This window comes from Nycticebus coucang, chromosome 3, assembly GCF_027406575.1.
Source record: "Nycticebus coucang isolate mNycCou1 chromosome 3, mNycCou1.pri, whole genome shotgun sequence".
Classification (NCBI taxonomy): domain Eukaryota; kingdom Metazoa; phylum Chordata; class Mammalia; order Primates; family Lorisidae; genus Nycticebus; species Nycticebus coucang.
Genome location: NC_069782.1, coordinates 121,507,290 through 121,530,216, shown reverse-complemented (window position 1 = coordinate 121,530,216; position 22,927 = coordinate 121,507,290). Strand labels below are relative to the sequence as shown.

At 39.9% G+C, this 22,927-nt stretch overlaps 1 protein-coding gene across 5 annotated transcripts in view; it reads left to right on the top strand.

Moving 5' to 3' along the window:
* Positions 1-22,927, top strand: part of CPEB3 (cytoplasmic polyadenylation element binding protein 3) — a 190,859-nt gene that overhangs the window by 83,494 nt on the left and 84,438 nt on the right. For 3 of the 5 annotated variants that reach the window (XM_053582712.1, XM_053582710.1, XM_053582707.1), the window contains one exon: positions 21,505-21,672. In XM_053582712.1, the coding sequence (XP_053438687.1) occupies positions 21,505-21,672 (168 nt within the window). Of the gene's footprint in view, positions 1-1,354; positions 1,379-21,504; positions 21,673-22,927 lie in introns of all 5 variants that reach the window. The other 2 variants (XM_053582708.1, XM_053582709.1) reach the window with 1 other exon arrangement.

Sequence of the window (22,927 nt, the reverse complement as noted above, 5' to 3'; positions counted from 1 at the left end):
TAGATATGGCTTGAGATGGATCCAGTATTTTCATTCTACTTTTTTAGTTCATTTTATAGATGGAAAAGATACTGTTTTATCCCAACTGCAATATTGAATGGAAAGTAAATGGAAAGAATAAGAAAAACTTTTATTAAAAATTTTATAGACGCACATTCTGTAAAGCAAGAGCTAATTACGTATGAGATTTCTATACATTTTTTCAGGAAAATCTTTTTATGAAGCGTGTGTGTGTGTGTGTGTGTGTGTGTGTGTGTGTGTGTGTGTATAGTAAGAAATTCAGAATGGGGCGGCGCCTGTGGCTCAGTCGGTAAGGCGCCGGCCCCATATACCGAGGGTGGCGTTCAGACCCGGCCCCGGCCAAACTGCAACCAAAAATTAGCCGGGCGTTGTGGCGGGCACCTGTAGTCCCAGCTACTCGGGAGGCTGAGGCAAGAGAATCGCTTAAGCCCAGGAGTTGGAGGTTGCTGTGAGCTGTGTGAGGCCACGGCACTCTACCGAGGGCCATAAAGTGAGACTGTCTCTACAAAAAAAAAAAAAAAAAAAAGAAATTCAGAATGACCATCACATGCTACAATTTTTAGTTTATTTAGAATGAATGGTTCTTTCTTTGAGTAACGTCTGGTAGTAAGATAAAGTACACATGTTTATAAATCAGAATTTTTTATTAAAACCTCTATCTATACTCTGATAGAGATAATAGACCCAAATATAAATTCTTAGAAGACTTGTGAAACTTTTCCACATACTCTTGTTCTCATTCAAGTTCACCTTTAAAATATCTTGCATCCTATAGCCTGTGTTATGCTACAAATCCTTTTGGCAATATATTAATATTTTCTCCTGTTACTTTGTTCTTTCTTCTGGACTGTCACTCTTCTCATTTTCCAGAATATTCATCTGTTCCTTCCTTAAATTTGAGCTCTTTTCCGTCATTTACTGTTTCTATGAATCTTTTTTCTATTTGTCTTTAGGATGGCAAATAGTCTCAAAGCTTTTTTAAAAATGTGTGCTCCTGTTGTTCTAGAGAATGTTTGTGATAATTCTGATGACTGGAATCAAATAAACATGAATTGCCATTTCACAATAAAAAAAAAAAAAAGACTTGTGAGACTTAAGAATCCATTGTATCTGTTGCAGTGGCTACCATGTCCAGTTGGATTTCCCTTATGATTTAGCTTGTACTTCATAAAGGTTTTTTTTTTTTTTTAATATGTTTTCAGTCAAGTTAGACACTATCTCCAGATTAAGTAATTCTGAGAATACTTAGAAAAGGTTTGTGTAATATTTTTTTATTTCTAAATTTACCGATTTGATGCAAATACCCATGGTTTTCTTCTGTGTTTACATGCAGCCAGGAGCTATGGGCGGAGACGAGGTAAATTTCTTTTTTAATGAGATCTTTTGCTTGCCAGATTGTGAGTAAATATGAGGGGATGGGGGTTTGCGCACATGTGTGTGTGTTTATCCCTGTGTGTGTGTAAAACAATTATTGTATGGTGTGATGTTTTAGCTTAATTAATTTAGCAAAATAATTCTCTTATCACTTTCATTTTAATTATTCTTTGTTGTTAGTTGGTAATTTGTTCTTTTAATCCTAAAATGATACGGCAAGGAGTATCTCTACCTGGAAGTTTTTGTTGTATGGCTTATATAAATGAAAGTAAGGAAATAAAGGCCAAGCATATGTATTTTTCTGTCCTGTATCAACTGTGGTTTTTTTTATATTACTTAGAAGTTATATTTTAGAGGGCAATTCTTGATCTTAATAGGTTGGCTGGTAAATTTTTTTCTATTATATGAAGAGGCAGATTTACCGTGAATGTAAATGAAGCTTAAGTTTCAGGGCCCTCTTTCAAAGTCTTTACCTAATTTTTGTGTTCTTTTTCTAAGACTCTCCTCAAATAGGCCTTACTCCCTTATAAAGCCTGCACTCTCTCGGTCACATTCAAGTAAAATAATTTAATTTTTATTTGTGTAATGCTGTAAACTTTTTTTTTTTTTTTTTGTAGAGATGGAGTCTCACTGTACCGCCCTCGGGTAGAGTGCCGTGGCGTCACACGGCTCACAGCAACCTCCAACTCCTGGGCTGAAGCGATTCTCTTGCCTCAGCCTCTGGAGTAGCTGGGACTACAGGCGCCCGCCACAACGCCCGGCTATTTTTTGGTTGCAGTTTGGTCGGGGCTGGGTTCGAACCCGCCACCCTCGGCATATGGGGCCGGTGCCCTACTCACTGAGCCACAGGCACCGCCCAATGCTGTAAACTTTTGAAAGCATTTCCCGTATTTGTAATTTTTTCAAGTCATTTTATGAAATAACTAGGAGAAACCTAATGTAGTGGAAAGAATATGAGATTTAGGGTCAAACTAGATTGTAATCACTACCTTATTACTAAAATGTGTTCATATGTAAATTAAGAGGTAATAAAACCAGTCTTATTCAACTTCAGTGTGTTAGTGAAGTTCTAATTAAAAAAAAAAAAAAAAAAAAAGAAAGAAAGGACAAGGAAACCTATCCTTGTAAGTTAAAAGCATTCCAAAAAGTCACTTTGATGCTCATTTGCAGAAGCTCGGAGATAAAGTAATTACTTGCTGTGTAATCTCAAATTTAAACCAGAGTCAAGATTGGAATCTGTCTTTTGGCTCCTTATTTGCTAATGTTTTCCATTGATTAGGCTGTCTATGACTTGCAATTGAGTCATGAAGAGAAAATATGATGTTAAATTGATAGTATTTTATTATTTATTTCACAGTAAATATTTGTTGAATGTATATTGGCAGAACCTAGTATGTATGGTAGAATCATAGGGTTACTTTTGCTTTTAAACATTATCATGTGGGAAAACATTTGTATAGGTGATTATTTTTCAACCATGGAAATACATACCATTACATTTTTTTTGCCTTTCGTATTTTTAAATTTAAAAAAATGAAAGCCTAGCTTAGCGCCTGTGGCTCAAGTGGCTAAGGAGCCAGCCACATACACATGAGCTGGCGGGTTCAAATCCAGCCCAGGCCCGCCAAACAACAATGACGGCTGCAACCAAAAAAAAAATAGTTGGGCCTTGTGGCGGGCACCTGTAATCCAAGCTATTTGGGAGGTGGAGGCAGGAAAATCACTTGAGTCCAGGAGTTGGAGGTTGCTATGAGCTGTGATGCCACAGCACTCTACCCAGGGTGGCAGCTTGAGGCTCTGTCTCAAAACAAAAAAAAGTGAAAGCCTAGAAATAATATTATTAAAAATAATTTTGTACCATACTTTTTTTCATATTGCAAGAAAAATGATCACTGTCAGGAAAGAATAGTGAATGGACTATTTTACATTGAAAATAGAGACTGGCCTTTTCTCTTCTCATGTTCTAATCAGTCACCAGATCTTGTCAAGATTTCCCCTCTCCTTTCTCAGGCCTCATCCTCTTCATTTTTTCTGTTTGTATTTCTACTGTTCCATTTCTTTAGCTTCATTTTTTTTAACTTTTAACTCTTAAAATAGCATGGCTAAAAACACAAACACATTGCACAGTTGTACAGAAATATTTTTATGCCCTTATTTTATCTTTTTTTTTTGAGACAGTCTCAAGCTGTTGCCCTGGGTAGAGTGCTATGGCATCATAGCTCACAGCAACCTCCAACTCTTGAGCTCAAGTAATCCTCTTGCCTCCGTTTTTCTATTTTTATTGTTTTTTTTTTTTTTGAGGCAGAGTCTCACTATGTTGCTCTTAGTAGAGTGCCATGGTGTAACAGCTCATAGCAAACTCAAACTCTTGGGTTTAAGTGATTCTCTTGCCTCAGCCTCCTAAGTAGCTGGGACTACAGGTGCCTGCCACAACACCCGGCTATTTTTTTGTTGTAGTTGTCATTGTTATTTAGCAGGCCCAGGCCGGGTTTGTTTCGAACCTGCCAGCCCCAGTGTATGTGGCCGGCACCCTAACCACTGAGCTATGGGCACCAAGCCCTATTTTTAGTAGAGACAAGTTCTCACTTTTTGCTGGTCTCGAACCCATGAGCTCAAATAATACACCTGCCTTGGCCTCCCAGAGTGCTAGGATTACAGGCATAAGCCACTACACCCAGCCTTATATGCTTTTTCTTTTCTTTTTTTTTTTTTTTTTTTGTAGAGACAGAGTCTCACTTTATGGCCCTCGGTAGAGTGCCATGGCATCACACAGCTCACAGCAACCTCCAACTCCTGGGCTTCAGCAATTCTCTTGCCTCAGCCTCCCGAGTAGCTGGGACTACAGGCGCCCGCCACAACGCCCGGCTATTTTTTTGTAGCAGTTCAGCTGGGGCCGGGTTTGAACCCGCCACCCTCAGTATATGGGGCTGGCACCTTACCGACTGAGCCACAGGCGCCGCCCATTATATGCTTTTTCTATTTACCTTTTTTTTTTACTTTTTAAATCTTTTTGAACTTTTTTTGTCAGTAACTATTATGCAAACACACATGTTAGCCTAATCCTACATAGGGTCACGATTACCAGTATCACAGTCTCTTAACTCCGCATTTTGTCCCATTGGAAGGTCTTCAGGGGCAACAACACACATGAAACTGTCATCTCCTATGGTAACAGTGCTGCTTTCTGGAATACCTCTTGGAGGACCTGCCTGAGGCTTTTCTAGAGGTGTCACTCTTTTCAGAAATAGCTCCATGGTAGTTTGCTTTCTTTGTTCCTATTTTCCACATAAATTTTCTTGTGAGCAGATAATGCTTCATGGATGTTCTTCTCAATTAATAAAAGTATTTCAATAATGGAGTTTATGTTTTTTAAACTTTTTAAGGAACTTGTTCAGGTCTGTGAAGTTTCCACTTAACTCCCTCTGAGTTTTCTTAGAATTCTTCTTTTTTGGGTAGTGCCTGTGGCTGGAGAGGTGGCGGGTTCAAACCCAGCCCCAGCCAAAACTGGAAAAAAAAAAAAAAGCTTCTTTTTCTACTCCAGTTTCTTTTTCTCCTGACTCTTCTTCATCTGTGCATTCCTATATTGGTTCCAACAACTCTTCGTTACTCAGTTCCTCATAAACCACCTCTGGGACTTTCTCAATGTTGTTCTTATCCACACTCAGGTAAAAGTGGTTAGTGCAATAAGTTTGTTCATACTAGCATTGCTAAAATCACGCGAGTAACACAGTAACACACTGTGCTGTGTTGTTATGATGGCTGCAGTATAGCTAGCTAGTAGCAATTTTCAGCTCTGCTATATATATATATATTTTTTTTTGTAGAGACAGAGTCTCACTGTACCGCCCTTGGTAGAGTGCCGTGGTGTCACACGGCTCACAGCCACCTCCAGCTCTTGGGCTTATGCGATTCTCTTGCCTCAGCCTCCCGAGTAGCTGGGACTACAGGCGCCCGCCACAACGCCCGGCTATGCTCTGCTATATTTTTATGGGACCACCTCACACCCGGCTCTTCATTAACTGAAACTTCATTATATAGTACATGGCTGTGCTATGCAATTTTTTATAAGGATGAACATCAGCACATTCTTCTGAGAAAAGAAGAATAGTCCTGAAGACAGTCTCTCTGATACTGAGGGGGGGGGCTATAGAATGTGGATATATTGGAGAAAAATATGATTCAAGTTCTGGGCAAAATAGAGTGGGACAGTAGCTACATACTACTCAGAATGGCGAGAAATTCAAAACTTGTGAAATCTTCACTTCTAGAACTTTCCATGTAATATTTTCAGATCACGTTGACCGTGAGTAACTCTATCTGGTATGCTGACCAAAATAAGTCCCTTGAAGTAAATATTGATGGTGCTGTGGAGGAAAGGTGCCCTACCATCCTGAGACTGGGAGTGGGGCTGGCAAGTGTACCGTTGTAAGGCCAGCAACAGCCAGAGCCAGGACAGACCATTGCCAGTCACTACTGACTAGAGAACACGGGCCCTGCGGCAGGTGGGTGGGCTGTTGGGGAAGATGTCTTCCCTTTAGGGCCACAGTGTTGCTTTCTTTTCATTCCACCTTCTGACCAGCTTCATCTTTCTGAAACAGCACTTTGTGGTGTTTGTCTATTTATTCTTTTTTTTTTTTTTTTGTAGAGACTGAGTCTCACTTTATGGCCCTCGGTAGAGTGCTGTGGCCTCACCCAGCTCACAGCAACCTCCAACTCCTGGGCTTAAGCGATTCTCTTGCCTCAGCCTCCCAAGCAGCTGGGACTACAGGTGCCCGCCACAATACCCGGCTATTTTTTGGTTGCAGTTTGGCCGGGGCCGGGTTTGACCGCCACCCTCAGTATATGGGACCGGCGCCCTACTCACTGAGCCACAGGCACCGCCCTGTCTATTTATTCTTAATCTAGAATCCTCATGGTTTCATGACCTGATCTCTCCCTGTTTCACCAGCCTCTATTTTTTTTTTTTTTTTTTTTGAGACAGGTCTCATTCTGTTGCCCTGGGTAGAGTGTCATGGTGTCATAGCTTGCAGCAGCCTCAAACTCTTGCTGCTTCAGCCTCCTGAGTAATTGGGACTATAGGCATCCGCCACAATGCCTGGCTAGTTTTTTCTATTTTTAGTAGAGACGGAGTCTCACTCTTGCTCAGGCTGGTCTCAAATTCGTGAGCTCAAGCAGTGCATCTGCCTTGGCCTCCCAGAGTATTAGCATTATAGGCGTGAGCCAACACACTGGGCCCAACCTCATTATTTTCATTTTTTTTTAAATTTTTAATGAAAATGTTCATATTTTCACCTAAACATAACCCTGACCATCCATGTGCTTTTCCCACTCTCTGAAATGTAAGTACTGGCCACCCCTCCTTCTCTTATCTACTTATCTAAGGCCTGTCCTTATTTCACTAGTTCAAATGTTACCCTTTCTAGAAAGCCTCACACAGTGGCCTTATAGACAGTGTTTTCCTTTGCTTGTTCTGTCTTTCATTCTTTGTCTTTTTTGTATGCTCTGATTGAAGTAGAGATAATGAGGTCAGTTATCTCTTGTGTCTAACATTGTGCTCTATATATAGTTAGTACTTATCAAAAAATGCTTACTGATTATGATTATTGTCAAATAACATCCCATCTCTATTAAAAGCAGAGTTTTCATCATATTTTTGAAACACTTTTATTTTTATAAATAATAGTATAGGTAATCCTCAGTTACAAACATTTGACTGATGTATGACTCAGACTTATGGATGGAGACTATTACAGGTAAATGTACCTGTTCTAATTTACATACAGATTCGACTAAAGAACAAACCTATAGACTCTATCTCATTTGTAACCTGGAACTGCTTGCATATTAAATAGACATTAAGAATATAAAATCACCCTGCCTCTACAAAAATGCAGAAAATTACCCAGGCATGGTGAACATACCTGTAGTACCTGTTACTCAGGAGGTTGAGGTAGAAGAATCAATTAGCCCAGGAGTTAAGTTTTCAGTGAGCTACAATGATGCCACTATACTCTAACCAGGACAATAGAGCAAGACTCTGCCTTCAAAATAATTTTTTAAGTAAAATTTACTTTTAAATTTATATACAATAAAATTCATGTGCCTGTGAGTACAGTACTCTGGGTTTTAGTGCATGCATAGATTCTTTTAACCACCACTAGCAAGGGTCCTCAAACTGCGGCCTGCATGCCACATGAGGCGGCGTGATTGTATTTGTTCCCTTTTTGTTTTTTTACTTCAAAATAATAAATGTGCAGTGTGCATAGGAATTTGTTCATAGGGTTTTTTTTTTTAAACTATAGTCCGGCCCTCCAGTGGTCTGAGGGACAGTGAACTGGCCCCCTGTTTAAAAAGTTTGAGGACCCCTGAAACAGAACAAATGCTATATCCCAAGAATTCCCCCATGCTATCCCTTTGCAGTGAAACTTTCTCCTCATATTCACTGAAGATCAGCAATCACTGATCTGTTCAGTATCCCTTTAGTTTTACCTTTCCAGAATGTCACAGAAATGGAATCATTAAGTATGTACAATTTGAGATTGGTTCCTTTGTTTAATGTAACACATTTCAGAGTCATCCAAGTTATTGCATATATCAATGTTTGTTCCTTTTATTGTAAGTCCTAGTCCATCGTTCAGATATACCGTAGCATGTTTATCCATTCACTTACTAAGGGGTATTTAGTTCACAAAGCTTTTCTTGCTTAGTCTGTTACTATGGTAGATTACACTGACTAATTCTCAAATATTTTACCAGCCTTAATTTAGGAAGTTTTGGGCAGTTGTGAACAATGCTGCTATAAACATTTACAGATTGTTGTGTTAATATAAGATTTAATTTTCCTGGAATAAACACATAGAAACAGGATTACTCAGTAAGTGTATGCTTAACTTGCTCAGAAACTGCACAACTGTTCTCCACAGTGGCTATCATAATGGATGAATGTTCTGGATTTTCCCATATCCTTGTCATATCCATTCTAATAACTGTAATATTACCTCCTGGTTTTAGTTTGCATTTCCTTGATGAATAAAGATGTTTAACATTTTCGTGTAAAAAAAAAAAAAAGAATATAAAATCAGGCCTGGCACCCATAGCTCAGTGAGTAGGGCGCCAGCCACATACACCGGGGCTGGTAGGTATAAACAGCAATGACAACTGCAACCAAAAAATAGCCAGGTGTTGTGGTCAGTACCTGTAGTCCCAGCTACTCGGGAGGCTGAGGCAAGAGAATCGCTTAAGCCCAAGAGTTGGAGGTTGCTGTGAGCCACAGCACTCTACCAAGGGTGACATAATGAGACTGTCTCAAAAAAAAAAAAAGGAATAAAAATCACCTGTAGTTTTTAAGCTTCTGGAAAAAAAAAAAATCTCTTTTTCTATATTACCTTCTCTGTGTCTGTTTGTAAGGTTTGACTATATGTATGTATGTATTTTTAGAGACAAGAGTTTCACTCTGTCACCTAGGCTGTACTACAGTGGCACTATCATAGCTCACTGTAACCTCAAACTCTGATGGGCTCAAGTGGTCCACCTTAGCTGCCTGAGTAGGTGGGGCTACAGGCACATGCCACCACACCCACATAATTTTTAAATTGTTTTTTGTAGCAATGAGGTCTTGCTATGTTACCCAAACTGGTCTCAAACTCCTGGGAACTCCTGGGCTCAAATGATCCTACTGCTTTGGCCTAAAGTGCTGGGATTATAGGCATGAGCCACCATGCCCAGCCTGACTTTGTTTTGAAAAGCTATAATCGTCTTTGTGTCAAGTGTTATGCTAAATTGCTAAATACTGACTAGAATGACTTGGTCTCAGCTCTCTATAAGTCTGCAGTTTGGTAGTTGTAGATGGAGAAGAGAATGACAAAACAGAGTGTGTGTGAGAGAGAAAGAACAAGCACGTTAAAAGACTGAGTGTTGGGTTTCTTTCTTTCTTTTTCTTTTGAGACAGAGTCTCACTTTGTTGGTCTTGGTAGCATGCTGTGGCATCATAGCTCTCAGCAACCTCAAACTCCTGGGCTCAAGCGATTCTCTTGCCTCAGCCTCCCAAGTAGCTGGGACTACAGGCGCCCACCACACCTGGCTATTTTTAGAGTTGTGGTCTCTCTCTTGCTCAGGCTGGTCTCGAGCTTGTGAGCTCTGGCAATCTACCCTCCTCAGCTTCCCAGAGTGTTGGGATTATAGGCATGAGCCACCCCGCCCAGCACTGAGTGTTGGGTTTCTGTAATGCAGAAAGAACAGAGAGTGTTTGGTCCATGCTTCTATTTACTCTTCCATTCCCAGTGCTGAAAAAGAAGAAAAATCATCTTCCTTAAATGTAGTGACATACCCATATGGAATAGGGCGGGTGTACTTCACATCTATGACGCTCATTCCTTGAGATATATTCATCTGGGCTAACACCACGTAGTATAAGTGGATGAACTGGCAGATTGCCTTATCCTCATTTATTCATGTGATTGGGGATTAAACCAATGCTTGATCTCTTTCCTCCAGTTAACATTTAGACTTTACCAAAAAGCATAAAAAATAAACTTCCTAATGTATGTTACTTTATCTATGATTAAGAATAGAAGTTTAGCTTAACTTATTCCTTATATTATATAAATGTGTTGGTATAGAAATGAAGAGAAGACATGTATATGTAAAAATTTTAAGTTCTATCAGCAAGAATTTGGCCAGTAGAACCTTACACCCCTCCTGATAAACTGGGAAACATTTCCTGGAACAGGTAGAATTTCAGGACCTATTTGAATAATGGAAGAAGAATGAGAAGCAAGGCATTTTACTATGTGTTTCAACTTAGATAAAAGCTTAGTGGTGAGACTGGCATGACCAGATGCTTGGAGCATATGTGCCTGAGTGTATACATCGAGGCCAGCTGGAGAGGAGAAGCCAGCAGTGAGGTGGTCTGTGCTGTTTTAGTGAATGGTTGTTGAAGCAAAGGGTGAGATTCCTGGACACAGATATGTCAGGCCTTAGAGATGAGAGTTTCATGATACAAGTGATGAAAGCAGGGTATCAGCTGAAGGCTAGCCTTGGATGGGAGTATTGGAGGTAGACTCTTTGGAAAGCAAGTGCTTTTTTTTTTTGAGACAGAGCCTCAAGCTGTCACCCTGGGCAGAGCGCCATGGCATCAAGCTCATAGCAAACTCCCAACTCCTGGGCTCAAGCGATTCTCCTGCCTCCGCCTCCCAAGTAGCTGGGATTACAGGTGCCTGCCACAACGCCTGGCTATTTTTTGGTTGCAGCCATCATTGTTGTTTGGCGGGTCCTGGCTGGATTTGAACCCTCCAGCTTAGATGTATGTGGCTGGTGCCTTAGCCGCTTGACGAGCCACCAAGTGCTTTTTATAATGTAGCAGCAGTTGTGGGGAAGAAGAATTAAATATGAGAAATAAAGTTTTAAAATATCCAATTATATTTCCCTCTGATCTATTTTTATTTTGCTTTTATGTAGAGACAAATTTTGGTTTCATTTATGAAATAAAAATTGTACTGAAGAATCTTAACCCTTTCAGGAGTATTTTGCCTTAACAAGCTTGTTTGTTTGTTTGTTTGGAGACAGAGTCTCACTTTGTCGCTCTTGGTAGAGTGCTGTGCCATCACAGCTCATAGCAACCTTAAACTCTTGGGCTCAAGTGATTCTCTTGCCTCAGCCTCCGAAGTAGCTGAGACTACAGGCGCCCGCCACAGTGCCTAGCTATTTTTAGAGAGGAGGTCTTACTCTGGCTCAGACTGGTCTTGAACCTGTGAGCTCAGGCAGTCCACTCACCTTAGCCTCCCATAAGGCTAGGATTATAGGCATGAGCCACCACGCTTGGCCTACCTTAACAAGCTTTAACATGTGCTCTCCTACACAACTGCAGCCCTTAGTCTAATCAGGTAGTATCATACAAGATTTTTGCCTACACTTTTAATGTATGTTGTGTTTTTCATTTCACATGAGTTTTATGAGAGACTTCTGTCTGTAAGTAGACGTGTTGGCTATACCGGTATTCTTGATGTTTAACAAATTTCCCTAGCTATAGAGGAGCAAGGAGAATACAAAATACAGAATACTTTTTTTTTTTTTTTTTTTTGTAGAGACAGAGTCTCACTTTATAGCCCTCGGTAGAGTGCCGTGGCATCACACAGCTCACAGCAACCTCCAACTCCTGGGCTTAAGCGATTCTCTTGCCTCAGCCTCCCGAGTAGCTGGGACCACAGGCGCCTGCCACAACGCCCAGCTATTTTTTGGTTGCAGTTTGGCCGGGGCTGGGTTTGAACCCGCCACCCTCGGTATATGGGGCCGGCGCCCTACCGACTGAGCCACAGGCGCCGCCCAGAATACTTTTTTTTTTTTTGGCTGGGGCTGGGTTTGAACCCACCACCTCCAGCATATGGGACCGGCACCCTACCCCTCTGAGCCACAGGCACTGCCCAGAAAAGATCTTTCTAAACAGCACAAATAAAAAGAATGATTGAGTGACTATTATAAATGTACTTCTACATATATTTAGTCCATAAGTATTTATTGATAGTAATGGATGACTTAATTTTTTTTTTTTTAAACCAAGGATAATTTTATAACTTTTTTGTAAGAGTTGTTACATGTAGGGCAATCTGTCTTTAAGTAAGGGTAAATTACTCCAAAAAATGAATCCTAGATAGTTTTCCCTTCAAGTCAAGCATCTTGTTTAAATACACTACTGTTAATAATAATAATAATAATAATAATTCCCTCTGCCAATAGGAAGATGTTTTAAACAGTATCGACATTGAACAGGGGGCTTTCTTTTTTTTTTTTATTGTTCGGGATTCATTGAGGGTACAATAAGCCAGGTTACATTGATTGCAATTGTTAGGCAAAGTCCCTCTGCAATCATGTCTTGCCCCCATAGATGACTTAATTTTTTTAAAAAGTTCCAAAATCACATAAAACAAACTTGTGTGCAGAGGTGTCCCTTCTTCAATAGGGAAGTGAGATCAACTACTGCAGTGAGACCAGCGTACAAACATGTTATCTTGTTAGGTCAAACCCAGTTATATGAGCTTGCTTATGTAAAGACATGGATAGGATAATTCTAGAATAAAATGTGAACATGAGTTGAAGAATTTTCTTTCTTTCTTTTTTCTTCAGTTTTTGGCCGGGGCCGGGCTTGAACCCACTACCTCTGGCATATGGGGTCAGCGCCCAAACCTTTGAGCCACAGGCGCTGCCCCAGAATTTTCTTAGTGTTCATGATTATAATATCTGAAAATGTTATTGCTTATAGTAATATGAAAATTTGAGCACAGAAGATAGTGAGGTGAATAAGATCGCTTGTGGGAAGTTGGGACCAAAAGAAAGAATGAAGGAAGGGTTCTGGGCCTTTCATGCAAATTTGGTTAAGCGTTTGCATGTCTACACTGTGCTGGACTCCGGATATCATCTCTGCCCTTGTTTGGTATTCATGCTAGTTGGAAGCAAAACAATAAATAAATTTATAAGTTGTCGTAAATACTGGGCAGGAAGGAATAGGGGACTCCCTCTAAGGTAGGGAGGTCCCTCTAAGGTAGGGATATTTAGGCTCAGTGGCCATAGTTCAGTGGTTAGGGCATCCCAGCCACATACCCTGGGGCTGGTGGGTTCGAACAAAAAATAGCCGGGCACTGTGGTGGGCGCCTGTAGTCCCAGCCACTTGGGAGGCTGAGGCAAGAGAATTGCTTAAGCCCAAGAGTTGAAGGTTGCTCTGAGCTGTGACACAACAGCACTCTACCGAGGGCAACATAGTAAGACTCTGTCTCAAAAAAAAAAAGATACTTAAACTGAAACTCAAAGGATAGAGTTTTAAATCTTTAGAACATTTTTCTTGGTCAGGTGTGGTGGCCAGTGCCTATAATCCTAACACTCTGGAAGGCTGAGTCAGGAGGATCCCTTGAGCTCAGTATTCTAGACCAGCCTGAGTAAGAATAAGACCCTGCCTCTACTAATAAGAGAAAAATTATCTGGGCGTTGTGGCAGGCACCTCTAGTCCCAGCTACTTGGGAGGCTGAGGGAGGAGGATTGGTTGAACCCAGGAATTTGAGGTTGCTGTGAGCTATACTGATGCCACAGGACTCTACCCAGGGAATAGAGTGAGACTCTGTCTCAAAAAAACAAAACAAAACTTTTTTTTATTAAGGAAAATTTCAAACACAAATATAAAATAGTTTAATAAATTCTGTATACCTATTACTCAGTTTCTATGATTATCAGCATTTTTGGCGATCTGTTTCATATATTGTCCTCCTCTTCTTCCCCCTGGAATATTTTAAAGGAAATTTCAGACATCATAAGACAACTACTTTAAAAGGAGAAGGTGGAAGGAGCTATGTGCTTAAGTCATAATACCTACTGTTGCATGCTGTAACGGAGATAAACTGTGAAAACATTACTTAGTCTAAGTGAAAGGAACCAGTCACAAAAGTCACATTTTGTATGATACCATTTGTATAAAATGTTCAGAGTAAGCAAATCTGTTGAGACAGAAGGGAGATTAATGGTTGCCTAGGACAGAGAAGTTGGAGGGAAATGGAGAGTGACTGCTAATGGGTTAAATGGGTAAACTGTATGATACGTGAATGATATAATATTTCAACAAAATTATTATATGTTTTTCAAAAGGCTTGAAGCAGGAAAGGGCTTACTTTGGGGAAATATAATAAATGGAGCCCAGAATGGGTGAAGTTTGGCAGGTGAGGAGGAGAGTATATTAAGTTTGAAGGAAGGAAAGAGAATCTGATCTTGCCAGACTTGAGCTTGTGGTAAGGATTTTGAACTTGCTCCAAATATAAGAGGAAATCTTGAGGCTTTAAAGCAGGCTCAAGTGATTGGATTTATGTTTTTAAAAGAGCACTTTGGAATGAGTGGAGTGAGAAGTGGCAGATGATGTCAGTAGTCTAGGCAAGAAATGATGGTGGTTAAGACAGGTTTAGAGTAGGTATCAAGAGTTCACTTGTAAACACATTAACCTTGTACCTAAGATACACTACATGTTAATATGAAGCGAGATCTAGCTTTGTTATTTAAGATTTCTGTGTAACAGAATGGATTCTGCTGTCCCCAGAGATCTGAAAGCCTTTCATTAGTTCAACTGTCTCATGCAAATGAGACACAGATAAGAGAAATACCTGTCCACAATCAGACTGGAGCCTAGGTTGGAACCTACATTGACTTCCGGAGAGGATTTTCTTGTTTGTTTGTTTGTTTTACGGAGTCATGCCTCATAATCCATTTTTCTTAAACCCCCAAAGTGACTGATTGCTGAACCACTTGCAAGACTAAAATAAAGAGCCCAATTTAGGATGGAAGTGGGGCCAGAGATGCCCCAGAGTGGCAGACAGAGGCTCTGGTGGGAGCTCAGAGGTGAGGTCCGAACAGCTTTGACAGCACAGCTTACCCAATGGTCTTTTGTTTTTCCATCATTTGTGTGGGAAAGGGAGTCTCTCAAGAAGGAATTATCTTGGATAATTAATTAGTAATGCTTTGTAAGTCTCCTATTTGGCACTTTTATTCTAAGGCTTTAGTTTTATGTCATATTCACATTCAGAGATTATTTGTCCAATTATTGACCAATACCTATATTTTGGATAGTAATTGAAAATAGAGAACCAGACCGTTGGTGGAAAGTCACATGACCATTTGGCAGTATTTGAGAAAGCTTTCTTCTGCTTCCATTGAAATACTGACTATAAATATTTAATGTGGAAGTATTATGAGATTCTAAGACAAATTTATATTTTCTACAACTAAGAGTATAATTTTCAGTAAGTAAAGTGGCTTACTTAAAACATTTTGATCTTGGGAAAGTTTTCCTTAAGGAAAAGAAATCTACCAGAGAGATGTTAGTTAGTAAAGGAAAACTTCTCATGGGGCACAATTTAGGAGCAAACTTTTTTTTTTTTTTTTTTGTAGAGACAGAGTCTCACTGTACCGCCCTCTGGTAGAGTGCCATGGCGTCACACGGCTCACAGAAACCTCTAACTCTTGGGCTTACGCGATTCTCTTGCCTCAGCCTCCCAAGCAACTGGGACTACAGGCGCCCGCCACAACGCCCGGCTATTTTTTTGTTGCAGTTTGGCCGGGGCTGGGTTTGAACCCACCACCCTCGGCATATGGGGCTGGCGCCCTACTCACTGAGCCACAGGCGCCGCCCTAGGAGCAAACTCTTAAAGTAATACATGTCCAGGTACTAGAATTTTGCCTTTGTTCACAGGGATGATTTGTCTTGGGTATAGATTTATGCCAACCAAATGAATGCATGATTACCTTTCTTACAAGGGATTACTGGACAAATCAGAATGCCAGTGTTTTAATTTATCATGGAAATAGAATTTCAGGGGCTGATTATTTGTCTGTTAGTTCCAAGGTTATCCCTTCACAATGACAGAGTGCAAAATTCATTAACAGAATAGTAACTCAGGAATTTATAGTTAAAACAGAAGGAAATAGGCTCGGCGCCTGTGGCTCAAGTGGCTCAGGTGCCAGCTATATACACCTGAGCTGGTGGGTTCAAATCCAGCCCAGGTCCGCCAAACAACAATGACAGCTGCAACCAAAAAATAGTCAGGTGTTGTGGCGGGCGCCTGTAGTCCCAGCTACTTGGGAGGTGGAGGCAGGAGAATCACTTGAGCCCAGGAATTGGAGGTTGGTTGCTGTGAGCTGTGATGCCACAGGACTCTACCCAGAGCGACAACTTGAGGCTCTGTCTCAAAAAAAAAAAAAAAAAACAGAAGGAAATAGATGGTTTCAGGCTATGGTGACACCTGATGGGGTATTCATCCCACAGAAGAGTAATCCTGGGCGGTGCCTGTGGCTCAAAAGGGTAGGGCGCTGGCCCCATATGCCGGAGGTGGTGGGTTCAAACCCAGCCCCTGCCAAAAACTGCAAAAAAAAAAAAAAAGAAGAGTAATCCTACCAGGTATGATAAAGTTTTCCTATTTCTGTTTGGTCTGCACTGAGTAAACAGGTTCTTACTCTACAGTTCTGTCTTTCAAATGCCTCCTGCAGGTTAACTCTTTGTTCCTCTGGCACTTCAAGCAATCATGTTATTAGTAGGATTGATTAGATTGTAGATTTTACAATCAGGATATACTGTGCTTAACTTCAAGAATCCACACACTTAATACAAAATATCTTTGTCAGTGTGCCTGCTGCAGGCAAATAATTATGCATTTCAGTTATTTCTAAACTGGAGTGTAGAAAGCAATGGAGAAATTTGTGAGAAGTGCAGATTTTCAAGCCTGACCTCTACAGATTCAGATTAGTAGATTTGGGGATTAGGCTATGAGATTTATATTCTTGGGTATTACCCACAGTTAGATAAACATCATTTATTTATTAATTCTTAGCAGTTACATGTCCAAGGGTAACTTTATTGCTAGAATCTATAGTACTCTAAATACTAGAAATAAAACAGGCTTGGTTTTAAAACCTTGGGAAAGTTAATAAGTATTCATAACCAATTTATAAAACTTTCTAAATTTTTACAACTCTTGTTTTTATTTTCTTTGCCAAAATACTCTGAGAAAGCTATGTAGAAAGAAAGTTGTTTTTGTTCCAGAATGTCTTGAACATGTGCTCTTTCTCCTCCTTCACTGCTCTGGTTCAAAACTTCCTCATCTCTCATCTGAATGGTCACAGATTTCTTCAGACACTCACCCCATCTTCCCTGTCCTTGAGCTTAAATTGCTGGTGAAGGTAATAGAAATTACTGTAGAATTTTGGGCAGAAGAATAACATGGTCAGAGGTATCTTAGAGGACAGAAGATGGATTAGATGGGAGTTTCATAGTCTCTATGGAATGAGTGTAGTTCAAAAAAAATTCAGTATTAGAATGAAATCTTAAATTTGAAATGTGGGAAAATTTTCTATTGCTTTTGTACTGTAGAGTATAGAACATGATGCTTGAGCATATAAAAGCAGTAGGAGAGGTCTCAATTTTCTAGGACATGGTCACATCTCTTGCCATTCTTACATCTGTGTGTTGTATTTAAGAATAAATACGCAGGGCGGCACCTGTGGCTCTAGGAGTAGGGCACTGGCCCCATATACTGGGGGTGGCTAGTTCAGCCTGGCCCCGGTCAAAACTCCAAAAAAAAAGAATAAATTCGCAGCTCACACATCTGCGTTATCATGCTCCTGCATATATTCACAACAACATGGCTATACACAAACTGATTTTTCCCCTGGATGCTGCCTCACATTTAATGGTTATTTTATTTTATTTTTTTTTGTAGAGACAGAGTTTCACTTTATTGCCCTCGGTAGAGTGCTGTGGCATCACACAGCTCACAGCAACCTCCAACTCCTGGGCTTAGGCGATTCTCCTGCCTCAGCCTCCCGAGTAGCTGGGACTACAGGCGCCCGCCACAACGCCTGGCTATTTTTTTTTGTTGTTGTTGTTGCAGTTTGGCCCTGGCTGGGTTTGAACCCGCAACCCTCCGTATATGGGGCCGGCCCATTTAATGGTTTTTTGAATGACCTAATTAGGGGAGGAAGATACAGTGGTGAACAAGATTAAATTGGTTTCTGTTCTAATGGTGCTTAAATTTAATGGTTTGAGGAAAAAGATACCTGCAAAACCTCACACAAATGGTCTCATGGTCATTGGAGAAAGTGTTAGGAAGGAGTACATGGTGCTATGCGTGGATAGAAGAGGGGACCTAACCTAATCTAAAGGCTCAGGAAAGTTCTTCCTGAAGGAAAGATTTTTCAGCTGTAACCTGAAGAATTAGTAGAGGAAATGCCTTGTCTGTAAAGCCTGCCACAAGGAGAAGGAATAAACAGGAAATACATAGGAAGTGTGTGTGATTGGAGGTTAGTAAGCGTGAGGGAGAGGCAGCCACTGTGATTGTAGAAGAGATGTCCAGAAGCCTGCAGTTCACAGTAAATTTTTCTGTGCTTTATCCAGGAAGCAATAGGGAGTCATTGAGGGGCTTCGAAGGATGAGGTGAGGAGAGTGGTTACACATTCAGATTAATGTTTGAAAATATGACTTTGGCTATTTTTTGGAAAAAGCATTGTGGGATGCAAGGTAAAAGTTAGTAGACTAAATGGACTATTGTATATATTCATTACACTGTTAGTCCAGGGGAGAAATGATGGTGGTCTGGACCAGGGTGTTAGAGCTGGAGATGGAGAGAACTGAACGAAGATTTAATTCGGAGCTTGAATTGGCAGGATTGGTAAGAGATGGATTTGGCGTGGAGTATAAGAGAAAAACAAATGTCAGTGTTACTTCCTAGATTTCTGGATTAAATCTAATTTGGATAACAGTCATTTTTGTTGAGATTTTTAGGAAATGCTAGAGAAGGAGCAGGTTTGGAGGGAAAGATCCAATGTTGTTTTGAGTGTACTTTCTGGGTGATTCTTATTCTTTACCTCAGAAACTCCCATTCCCACAAGATTCTGCTCAAAATTGCCCTCTTGTTAAATCATTCTAAGGTCTCCAGCCCACCCCACCCCCGTCTCCTGGAGGGCAGTAAGTTGTGCCCCGATATCACTTAGTAAAGTATTTTTTATACTTACCTTTCTGTTTTATAATTATTTATGTATTTGCCTATCTCCTCCACCAGACTATGTGTAAATTGTTTTGGCAGGAAGTATCTTGTTTGTTACGTGTTCCTGAAATACACATAAATATTTTTTCAAATGTTTTCCATTGACTTTTATATAGAAACTGTTCCTTTAACGTCTGGACAGTGCTGGAGTAAGTTAATGTTTCTTTACTCCAAAATTTTCTTGCCTTTTATTTTCTCATGTGGATTGGAATCTCTGAGAAGGGCATGAAGTATGCAGTATTTCCCAAATTATTTCATTTCCCTTCCCCCAGCTTTTGTTTTCTGAGGATCTAATGTGACATGTGTTGAAGAGGTGGGGTTAGGAACATTCTGTGGGAAATGCTGATTTACCCATGTACCTGACACTGAGTAATTCATTGAGTGTGGACTTCGGGAAAAGCTAACCTGTCAGCTGTGGAAGAACATCTCTTGATGTCCTTAGGCAGCTCTTTTTGCCTATGGTTGCTTACCCCTAGTGATCAAAACAAACATCAAGAATGAGAATTTACTTCCTGCCAGGCTAAAAAAGATAGGTGGCATGAGGTGACAAATTCTGTTCTATTTCTTTGTAGCTGAGCTGGGAATAGCTAGAGAAAAAAATTCTTTGGTTCTTTTATGTATTAACTACCAAGATTAAAACAGTGCCTTTGTTATACCATCTGGGTTACTCATATAAACAGTTATACATGTATTAGTAACTATTTTTTTTTATTTTTTATTTTTTTGTAGAGACAGAGTCTCACTGTACCGCCCTGGGTAGAGTGCCGTGGCGTCACAAGGCTCACAGCAACCTCTAAGTCTTGGGCTTACGCGATTCTCTTGCCTCAGCCTCCCGAGCAGCTGGGACTACAGGCGCCCGCCACAACGCCCGGCTATTTTTTGGTTGCAGTTTGGCCGGGGCTGGGTTTGAACCCTCCACCCTCAGTATATGGGGCTGGCGCCCTACTCACTGAGCCACAGGCGCCGCCCAGTAACTATTTTTTTTAAAAGAAATGCTCATTATTTTTCTAAGGCTATTTATATTCAGTTTTAGAAAGTAGGCTGTTACGACCCAGAACCTAGGTTTTAGGGAAATACAGACAGGATAGACTAAATTAGGAAGACACTGTTCTCTTTTTTTATAAAGAGTACCACACATACAAATTCATTTTAGAGGGCGGTGCCTGTGGCTCAAGGAGTAGGGCGCTGGCCCCATATGCTGGAGGTGGTGGGTTCAAGCCCAGCCCTGGCCAAAAACTGCAAAAAAAAAAAAAAAAAAAAATCATTTTAGAAGGGGACTTTTCTTTTTCTTTTTCTTTTTTCAGAAGTTAAGAGTGTTCAAGATGGTTAATTTTTAGAGTGGAACCTAGTGGAAAGTTTTACCTGGAATTCACCAACTCAAACAGGAAATAAATTTGATTTTAATTTTAGATTTTATTTTCTAATGCCAAATGGCATTATTTTGGTATGTTTATTAACAGACTGTAACTGTTGGGATCATTCTTACAGTCACGTGGAGTTGGTAGGGAACTTTACAAACTTTATTTCATTATAGAGTTTAACAATGAATTTTTTTTCATTTCATAAGTTTCTGAGTGATATAAAATATAGCCTAGATTAGTAGAGTTAAAATATTATAATCACATCTACACTTATATTCCCACATTTTAATTTAATTACTCTTGCCCCTTTTTAAAAATTTTCAGAATATTATAGGGGCACACACATTTTGGTTACATATTTGCTTTTGTACATTTTAAGTCAAAGTTATGTGTGCCCTTCACCCAGAATATGAACATTGCACCAGTTAGGTGTGAATTTACACTACCTGCCCCCCATCTTCCTGATTTCCATTGAGTTTTACTTCCATTTGTGCACTTAAGTGTTGATCGAATAGTTCCAGTTTAGTATTGAGTACAGGTGGTATTTGGTTTTCCGTTCTTGCAATATATCTCTAGAAGAAGGTCATCCAGGTGGTTATACTCTTGCCCTTTATTGTTACACAAGTTTATTTCTGAGTTAGAATAGTTTGGGATGAAAAGGAAAATTCAATGATCTTTCTTTGCTATCAGAAGAGAAGTTATCAGCCTCTGTCATTGGTTTAACATTCCCTTAGCTGTCAGGATCAATCTTCAGAACTGAATCTCAGAGATTACCATAAAGAACAGATAAAAATCTATGAATAGAGATTACTTTTTCCATTTATTTTTAAGAAATGATTGAAGGAAGGGAAAATAACTGCTAAATATACTTCTAGCAGCTGTGATGGGGACAGTATGAGTAAAATATAGTGATTTTTTTTTTTTTTTTTTAGCAAGGAAAACAGCTACAATTTTGATGCTTCTTCCTTAGATACCAAACTAATCATCTCAGTGCTGTACATACCCTTACACAAAAATGATGGTATTAACTTGTCTAGACCTAGTAATCTTCAGTTGCTTCTTCTATTGGAAAAGCCAATAGTTCATACCTATTTTTGTATGTTTTTCTCTGTACTTTGAGCTTCTAATCAAGTATTTATTATACAGGAAAGTCATTTTAATTATCGAAACTTCCACATTTGTTTCAGGTCGATCTTCTCTATTTCCCTTTGAAGATGCCTTCCTGGACGACAGCCACAGTGATCAGGCCTTGTCATCTGGCTTAAGTTCTCCTACTCGCTGTCAGAATGGGGAACGAGTGGAGCGCTACTCTAGAAAGGTGTTTGTTGGAGGTCTTCCTCCTGATATTGATGAAGGTACTATGCATTATTAATGATTTCACAAAGGCTAGGTTTGTTGTTTTGTGTGGTCTAACCCTGCCACTCCTCTCTAAGTCAGCTTTAGGATATTTCTATCTTAGTGTATAGGTGGTGAGGATATTTCATAGATGAGCAAGTAATAGGTTACACATTTCATGTCTATTGTTCATATATACCTGACACAAAATAGGCATAGTAGTCCCCTAATAGATTCTCATTTCCTAGTTAATAATTTGGAGGTAAATTTTAAAATAATGAGAGCTAATACTTAAGACATTCTGTATGTTTGTTATTGTGCTAATAAGCACTTAATATTGCATTAACTCATTTAATCTTTGTAGCTATCTTACAAGGTATATCCTACCATCTCTGTTTTATAGATAAGGAAAGTGAGTATCAGAGAGAAAACATTTGCTCAAAATGGGGCAGCACCTGTTGCTCAGTGGGTAGGGTGCTGGGCCCATATACCAAGGGTGGCAGGTTCAAACTGCAACAAAAAAAATTGCCAGGTGTTGTGGCGGGCACCTGTAGTCTCAGCTATTTGGGAGGCCAAGGCAAGAGAATCGCCTAAGCCCAAGAGTTTGAGGTTGCTGTGAGCTGTGATGTCACGGCACTCTACTAAGGGTGATAAAGTGAGACTTTGTCTCAAGAAAAATAAAATTGCTCAGAGTTATACATGTATAGCCATTAGTACAGTTAGAACTTAAAGTCAGTCTGATTCCAGAGCTTTTTTTCATATCCATCATGCTGTTCCATCTTATATTTTAGTACAAATACCTATTAATGAAACATATTAATTCCTCTTACCTTTAAAAAAATAAAGATGAGTCAAATAAACTTCTATTCTCTTAAAAAAAAATAAATAAAGATGAATTATAATTTTTTTTTTTTTTTGAGACAGTCTTACTATGTCACCCTCAATATAATGCTGTGGCATCACAGCTCATAGCAACCTCAGACTCTTGGGGTTAAGTGATTCTCTTGCCTCAGCCTCCTAAGCATCTGGGAGTATAGGCACCTGGCTATTTTTTGTTACAGTTGTCATTGTTATTTAGCAGGCCTGGGCTGGGTTCAAACCAGGTGTATGTGGCCTGCACTGTAACCACTGTGCTACAGGCACTGAGCCTATGATTTTTCTTGATAATATTGCTGAGGTAACTACTAGTCCAAAAGTGAGTTTTCACTTATGCCTAAAGCCAGTGAAAGTATTCATTTCAGGCTGGGTGATGTGGCTCATACCAATAATCCCAGC